Raw genomic sequence first — 9,378 nt, forward strand, 5'->3', positions numbered from 1 at the left:
TTTTTTGGCTAAATTTGTAAGGTAATTAATGTATTTGGCTAAATTTGTAATTATCTCTTTTTTTAACTCCCAAATAATTAACTAATCAAAATCAAAATCAATTTTCACAAACACTTCCATATAGGGCTGTAAACGAACCAAACGTTCGGCTAACCGTTCTTGAATCGTTCGACAGGAAGTCCGTTTATGTTCGTTTATTTAATAAATAAACCGACATGAACACAAATTTCCGTTCGTTTAGTTAAACGAACAAACATGAACAATGATCATGTTCATTCATTTATGTTCGTAAACGTTCGTTTATGTTCTTTGTTTACGTTCGTTCGCTTAAGTTTATTAATGTTAATATATGTTCAAGTGGTTTTTTTATTATTACATTACTATCTTATATATTCGTTTATATTCATATATGTTCAATTGTGTTTGTTTTTTTTTTGTTCGTTTACATTCATTTACCATGTTCATGAATATAAACAAAAGAAAATGAACAATGTAATTTGTTAAATAAACGAACATGAACAAAAAAACTTGTTCATTTATATATTCGTGTTCATTCATTTGTTCGACTAACTTAAATAAACGAACATGAACAAGCCCTGCTTCCAAATACAAAAGTTTAAGCGCTTTATGTATGAAAAACACAAACTTTTACCAATTTATTTGATAAAATGGTTTTTGACAAAAATTATACAACAATCTTATTAAAAAAAATCACCAAATTAGTCATCAATACAATAGTAAGAAATCATTTTTTTGTATAAATTAGTAAATATGCCAATAAAAAATCAAAAAACTATTATATATATATATATATGGATAGAAAATCTATTTTAATATGTAAAATGGTAATAGACAAATGTAATGATATAAATAAACAGTTTACCCTAAGTACAAATGTGGATATAGTCTGTACATAATATGGGCTGGTTAGAAAGTACCAAAAACGGATGGTTTTTATAACCAAGAGCAATGAGCGAAACTTCCGCACATGGTTGGAATGGATGAAAATACCAAAAATCTAGATGGGCCACATTTAAATTATTAGGGAGCAAAAGGGAAAAGCGCCAAATAATTATTTTCAGTTTGGGACCCAGAAGCTCACGAGTTATCTGCTACAGTTTCATACAAATTGTTTGGCATGTGAAGTTTGGACTTCGGAGAATAATCATGTCCTTTCCTATCCCTTTGCATTATTGTTTTATCATATACTATTTGGTTTCTACCCTGAAAATCGGACCACCCAACTCACATTTTAGAATCCGAGTTCGATTTTCATTTGGGTTCGGTTTGACCGGAAATCGTATTTGAAATTTTGGCTTCAATAATTAAACAAACACATAGGGGCAACCGTCGGCCCATAATTTTTATTGACTATTTAATCTTAGTATATAATCATTAGTCTATTCTTAAGAAAGAAAAATTAAGATAAATTACAGGAGTGAGAAGGATCCAAAGGACTTATACCTTTGGTTTAAGTGATGATGAACAAATCTTTAAATTGTCTCGAATTTTCCTTTCAAATCGAGCTCCATATCTCCAAAATCGCACTCCCTTGGAACATAACCCTCAAGGGGTAAAAAGGATCGAGTTTAGCTCTTAAAACAGATTTTATTTTTTATTTTTTATTTTTTATTTTTTTTAAAAATTTAGATGCAACTTCGCATCGTGTACATCTTAAAATCTCATCGCGGTGTCGCGTTCTCGCATAGATTTTGCCTCAGGTTCGGACAACCATAACTTCTTTATACAAACTCGGATTTTGATGATCTTTATATCCAAACCGTTCATGATCAAGTGAACTACGACTTTCTTTTACATTATGTCATCCAAAAAAGACTATAATGTTACTTATAATCCCAAAAAAAAGTGGGTATACATTTTGTGTTCTTAAAACTACACATCTTACATTCATCATTATGTATACTTTAGCAAAATACACGATTTAACCCTTTAATCAACCAACAAATGTATTACACCCTTCATAATATATAAGTTATAAAAAACTAGTAGTATAGGTTCTCTCTCTCCCCCACTCCCACCCCGCCCTTTAAAAGATTACGTCCTCGAAATCATTTTAGGACATGTACGACATGCATGCTTAAATTCCTCATCAAGTTCGTAAGTTATGATCATTCCTCTAAATATTTCGTAACATATTACATAAAATATGTCAAAGCACTATGGGGTTCACATGGATACTCTCGATATGATACATAATATCTGCTAATTTTCTCAATTTTCATAATAATTCGAAACACCATTTACCGTTCCCCCCCCCCCCCTCCTCTTTTTAAGTAGATAATACATTTTCCATTTCCATCTTCTGAATCATATTAGATTAACAACCAATAATTCTTCCATTCGAGCAAACACAACTCAAACAAATTGTTACTTTCGACTTTATGTCTTAGTTGTCACGTTGGTTTACCAGAATGATACGAAATTTCGAAATCATTATCTTTCAAGTATTCATTCACCACGTACAAGTAATGTTTCCAGTTTAGTGCAAAAACCACTATAGTCACCTCTAAATCATAAATCAGATACGCTACATCTACCGCTCACAATTATCCAATTACGTATACAATTACTCATATCCTTTGTTCTAAAGCATACTCATGACAATTCGTAAATTGTCATTATAAGTAATAATATCACATCCTCTACAAAACACTAAGGTGGTGTTTGTTTTTTTAAAAAAACCTCTTCTAACCTCTTAGTGCTGCGCGGCGCAGCACACGCGCAACACTTTTAAGTTCGCAACAATTTGTTTTTTAAAAGACTTCAGGTTCAAAAACCTCTTCCCGTCCTCTTCCCCACACAACATTGGGCTTGGCTCTTCTCACCACTTCTAACCTAATCTAAACAAAAAAAAATGCGGACAAAATTGTAGCCGCATTCTGTCTTCTTCGTTCTCCCTTCGTTCTCCCTTCTCGTCGATCCTGTTGAAGACCGGAAGAACTCCTCCAGCCGCTCGCCGCTGCCATCGTCTTCAACATCAACAGGTTGGGTTTTATTTATTTATTTATTTTCTAGATTTCTTATTTGAGTACCGATTCTATGCTGTTGAGTACCAATTTTCTAATTTGAGTACCGATTTTGTTGCTGAGATGTGAAGATTCCTTGCTAAAATCTTTATTGAATGTTGATTTATGATGTAATTGTTCTTATAACAGATCTTCAGCTCAAATTTATGTTTTGGTTTATGAATTTTTGTGCTGAATTGTTATTAATGTTTGGTAAAATCATAATCTTTGCTGAAATCATATACTTATATGCTGAAATCATAAACTTATATGCAAGTTTATATGCTGAAATCATAAATCTTATATGCTGAAATCATAAATCTTTGCTGAATATGTTAAAGTCTTTGCTAAAATGTTTTTTTTAAACATATTTGCTAAATTGTTATCACTTGTATTTCTTGAATGGAGATCAAGTTTATGCTTATATGCAAGTTTGTGCTTAAATCGTTAAATATGCTAAACTTATTTGTTGATTGTGTTGTATAATCTTTGCTTATATCGTTTTTTTGTTCATTCATGATGCATTGTTGTTGAATATGCTAAACTTATTTGTTGATTATGTTGAAATATGATTAATCTTCGTTGTTAAAGTATGTATTCTATATTTTTTTTGTTATTAGCAATGAGAGATAAACATACATGGACCAATGAGCAAACAAAATGCTTATTGCTCACTTGTATTGAAGAAGTACAAACCATGGGTAGAAAAGGTTTGAGTTTGCACAAACAATCATGGCACAAATTAGGAACAACCATTAAGGAAAAGTATGGCGTGGATCTTAATCAACGACAATTAAAAAACGCCTATGATAACCTTAAAGCCAAATACACAGGATGGTTATACTTAAAAAACAAAATTGGAAACCTTTACAATCCACAAACAAATACTTTTAACTTAACAAATGAGGAGTGGGAGGACTTTAAAAATGTGTATATATATATATATATACACACACACACATATATTTATATGTATATTGTTTATATAGTTACCATTAATGCTTATATTACTTTTGTTACATTGATTGGGTTTAGGTACATCCGAAAGCCGCTTCTTTGAAAACCGTCCCATTATTGTTTCCAGAGCTTTGTGCAGAACTATTTGATGGTAACAGTGCATCTGGTAATCTTAGCTATGCCACATCCCAAACACCATCAGGACATGGATCACCTTCTTTCGCGTTGCACCACTAAAGCTTATGGACGCCCCTTCCATTAACATAGATGAAGATGATTACTTTTCCAATCATACTAGTGAGCATTTTACTCAGCCACCACCTTCTACTGCTTCACCTTCTGCTGATTCACCTTTTACTGCTTCACCTTCTGGTAACCCCAACAAAAGGGCTAAACCCTCAACTCCTAGACCTCGAGCTCCTAGTGCCTCACCTGATCCACCTTCGTGTGCCTCGCCTAAAGCTTCTATTATTGCTGATGATTTAGCACTGGAGATGCAAAAAGCTCGACGCCATTTGACTCAAGGGCCAACAATTCCCCAATGTTTAGAGAAGCTTGAGTTGCTCGAGTTAGGCCCAGTAGACCCTCTACGATTTGCTGCGTATCACATTTTTTGAGGGACCATGAATATAAGAGAGATGTGGGTAAATTTGCCAAATGATCCACAAATATTAAGAGGATGAGTCGAGATGACAGTTACAAGTTTAGGAGTTTTAAAGGATGGAAAGATTGTTCGTTAAGTTTATATGTTTGAGTTGTTTAGGTTTTAATTGCATGTGTTGGAACTATATGGTTATGTTTTTTGGTTATTTGCTACTTGGATATTATTTGTAGTATTTGGTACTTGAATCTTATGTTATTTGGTATTGACTTTTATGTTATGTTTTTTGGTACTTGAATCTTATGTTATTTGGTACTTGAGATTTATGTTATGTTATGTTATTTGGTACTTGAATCTTATGTTATTTGGTATTTGACTTTTATGTTATGTTTTTTGGTACTTGAATCTTATGTTATTTGGTACTTGAGATTTATGTTATGTTATGTTATTTGGTATTTGAATTTTATGTTATGTTTTTTGGTACTTGAATCTTATGTTATTTGGTACTTGAGATTTATGTTATGTTATGTTAGTTGGTACTTAAGTTTTATTTTATATTATTTGGTACTTGTGTTGATTAATAGGTTCTTAATGGATCACGACAAAAAGATACTTCTCATAATTCTAATGTACTTGTACGTCCGCTACTTTTGGAAGAGGGGTGTCAAACGAGTGTGGGACAACGATTCGGAAATGACGGGACATGAATTTACGTTAGAGTTACTTCACCGTAATCCTCTACAATGTGTTTGAAGTACTACGCATGTCTCGTGAATCATTTGTCCGACTATGTGCTCATTTTAGAGTAAACTACGCGTTAAAGGATAGAAAACATGTATCGGTTGAGGAGAAGATGACTATGTTTTTGATGATGATCGGTCATAACCAACGTTATCTGATTATCAAGCGGAGATTTCAACAATCAAAAGCAAACGATTCATAAGTTTTTTCATGAAGTGTTGGACAAAATGTTGCTTTTCGCACATGACATTATAGTACCAACTTCTTTTAATCCGAATCCAAACATTCCGAGACATGATAGGAGGCTACGACAGATATTCAAAGGAGCAGTTGGTGCACTTGATGGCACTTTGATACATGTTGTTGTCCCTGCAAACAAACGAGATTTATATAGAAGTAGGGGAAAAGGCGATTGTTACCAAAACGTATTGGCAATATGTGAATTCAACATGATATTTACGTTTGTTGTGGCCGGTTGGGAAGGGATAGCACACGATTCTAGAATATTATCAGAAGCATTAGCAAATCCACATGCACCATTCCTGTTACCACCATCAGGTAAGTTTATGGTTATTTAAATAGTTTTATCTTAGTTTGAAAAAGAAATGATTTTTATTTATTTATTTATTTATTTCCTTTTTACAGATAAATATTATCTTTGTGATGCCGCCTATGCAAACATTCGAGGTTTTATGGCACCGTACCGTAATGTGAGGTATTGGCTTGGAGATTTCAGTCGAAGACGTGCATTAACGAATAAAGAAAAATTTAACCATGCACATGCAAAACTTCGAAACGTCATTGAGCGTGCTTTTGGTGTCTTGAAAGCACGATTCCCTATATTGAAAAGGATGGCACCATTCTCGTTGGTTACACAACGAAACATTACCCTTGCATGTTTCGCGCTTCATAATTTTATAAGAAGAGAGGGACTACGTGATGAGTATTTTGCACGATATGATGAACCAAATGTCTCAGTTCGGAATAACAATGCAGTCGTTGATGATGATGAAGATGAGATTCCAACACATAGTACTGCAGTGGACCGTGAATATATGACCCAGTTACGGGATGAAATTGCCGAGCAATTGATGTAAAATATCGAATGAGAACTATTAAAGTTTGGTTGTATGAACTTTATTGCAAAATGTTATTGTAAGACTAATTTGGTTGTATGGAATTTATTTCAATGTTTTAAGACTACAATTATTAAATTTTCTGTGTTTAAAAAACCATTTTCGGTTTATTAAATTAGTTTATTTTAATTTTTTAATGTCTGCAGAAGTTAACAAAAACAAACACGCTTCTTAGTACAGTCTGCAGCCGTTTGGTCCACCTCTTCTGCTGCAGAGGTTTGCAGAGGTGGTCCCCAGACTTTATGAATTTTTGCTTCAGAAAAACAAACAACACCTAACACCAAATCTTTACACAAAGCTCAGATAAAGTGTGAAAAACACTACATATTATACCTCAACTATTTAAAGTCTGCAACCGTTCTCATCAACTTAATCCACATTACAACTATATCAAGAAATGTTTTCTACCAAACGCTAATAACAACTATTTATCTGTGAAAATCATAAATCTCGGAAGATTTATCGGTTATTTTCACTACTTCAATGTTTTAATCCTTGCGGAATCAACTTTAACACTCCAACTACTAATATGTGTTTGAGAAGCTAAACTTCTCTATGATTTAGAGAGCTCTACATACAATGACTTTTCTCAATGAGTTCTAAGATTTATCACAACAAATTAGATACTCATTTAATGCAATTAGCCAATCCACAAACAACACCATATTCTTTTTCCAAACAACATCCTTAGCATTCAAACCGCCAATAACGGTTATCAAATAAATCTTTGGAATGTTTGCATTCCAAAATATCGACCTCTAGGACCCCAACTCTTAATTCAACTATAATAGGAACAACACCCCTAAAAAAAATTAGATAAATTCTCGATTCTCAACAAGAATATCGAATCTATGATAATATCTTACCTGATTTCTAATAAGTATGCACACACATAGTAAACCCATCTTTCTTTCCCTTAATATGCACTTATCCCCAAGAAATGACTATGTTGGTAAATTTTAACTCATCCATATTTGCCACAGTATGGCTCTCTCCGCTATTTTTGACGTCATCAATCAAAAAGGCATATACACAACAAAATTAATTTTAACAGTTAGTTTAGCAATAACTTCACTTAATCGTTGGGGTAATAATCCCAAGGGTTCATCTAAAAATACGGTAGAACTTTTTTTAGCTCACTTTCATAATTTTAGTTGTGCTACATATGGAACATGTAATATATCTTCTTTACTAACATTGTCTTACATTGTAGCTATATGCACTTTCTTGCGTAACGTCATTTATCTTGAACTGCTAACCGTGATTTATTTGACGCTTTAATTTTAGTGTCTTTTATCATAATTCATTCGGGCATCACTTGCAACAGGCCCATATCTACTCATTACTACACCTTCTTCATTGGCGGTGATTAGCTCTAAATCATTAGGAAATAACGATCAGACACATTTGCTTTTAATTGTCAACTATACTATCACTCTCATAAATCAACTATTCCACGATGCTCTCGTTCAACATGATTAAAAGAGTGCTTAGTTGAACATGTGAGGTAAATTCTATTTCAACTTCGAACTTCTCATTCGCCTCACCAATCACTCACTATCTCCTTCCAGTTCGTACTCACTTACTAGAAGTTTCAACTTTACTATCCCTATAACATTTTTTACAATAATTTTCGGCCTGAAAATCATTAAACTAGATTAAGCATTTAACAATCATCACTCGATGCATTCTTAGCGAGTTTTTCCTTCTTCCCGGGATAGATAATTCTACATAAAGTATCTATTTTTTTACTGATTGTGTTAATGCGCCACAAACCCATAGCGATTGCATTTTGTGACATAAACTTTTCTTAACAGTTGCTTCTTGATAGTGCCATATTTATACATATATTTAGGCATTATTTTAATACATTTTAAGTTATATTTTGGTAAAATGAAAAGATATTTGGTACTTATTAAGTTAAGTTTTTTTTTTTTTGCAGCCAAAAAAAGACATTCTAGAAAAAAAGACTGAAACCGACAAAAACTGGATACCGGAAGGATTGGAGTTGAAGCTTGGAGCTTAAAGGAGAAAAATCATGCAAAAATAACTCCCACGACGTGGCATTATGAAGACCACGGTGTGGCATCAAGAAGGATCTCGATTCTATACATAAGAGTAGAGCTCACGACGTGAGACATTGTTATTCACGTCGTGACAAGTGTCCTACAAGATTCCCATACGCGGAGAAGCAAGTTTCCTTGTCGAATACGGATAACTACCGAGTTCACATCGTGACACCCTATTGTTCACAACGTGAGGACTGAAATTAAGGAAACTATAAATATCGATTGTTACATCGACATAAAAAGGATTTGAGAGAGAATTCTCAGATTTTAGACGACTTTTGGAACAGAAAAGCTGAGAAAATCAACCATTGGAAGGAGAAGAAGATTGGAGATTGAGAGTTTTGAAGATTGTAGCAAGAATTCACACAATACGTTCAGTTTGCATTATATTGATGATGTCTAGTTCAAATTCTTATGTTTTAATGTGATTATTTTCTCCAATGATGAGCTAAATCATTAGGCTTTCATTTAGTATAGATGAACCCTAATACTATGTGTTAGTTTCTCTTTGCATGGATTCTATGAAGTTGGTTTAGATGATGTTTGATTTATCAATACATAGCATGTTAAAAGTTTTAATATTTGTTGCTTATATACAAGTTATGTGTAGTTGAATGATCACTTTAATTTCTTGAACTTGTCTACCTTGTTATTTATGATCATTAAATTGCTAGAGATAGGATTAGCCGAATCCTAGAATAGGTAATAAAGGCAACAACTTTAACTGTGTTAGAGAACATAATTTGATCATAATTGTTTTTGGTTATTTGTCTTGTTCATATATAATTAATCGTAGATATATCTTACATAGCCCAATAATCTTAAATAATCAGTTATGTGTCCACTTG

At 33.0% G+C, this 9,378-nt stretch overlaps 1 protein-coding gene across 1 annotated transcript; it reads left to right on the forward strand.

The window, feature by feature from the left end:
- Positions 1 to 5,552: 5,552 nt before the first annotated feature.
- On the forward strand, positions 5,553 to 8,487 carry LOC145140529 (uncharacterized). The gene is made up of 4 exons (XM_079073990.1): positions 5,553 to 5,883; positions 5,971 to 6,418; positions 7,445 to 7,580; positions 8,404 to 8,487. The coding sequence occupies exons 1-4, from the start codon at positions 5,553 to 5,555 to the stop codon at positions 8,485 to 8,487; spliced, it is 999 nt and encodes a 332-aa protein (XP_078930116.1).
- The last annotated feature ends 891 nt before the right edge of the window (positions 8,488 to 9,378 follow it).

The sequence above is a fragment of the Lactuca virosa genome, chromosome 9 (assembly GCF_052849685.1).
Source record: "Lactuca virosa cultivar CGN04683 chromosome 9, Lactuca_virosa_CGN04683_v6, whole genome shotgun sequence".
Classification (NCBI taxonomy): Eukaryota; Viridiplantae; Streptophyta; class Magnoliopsida; order Asterales; family Asteraceae; genus Lactuca; species Lactuca virosa.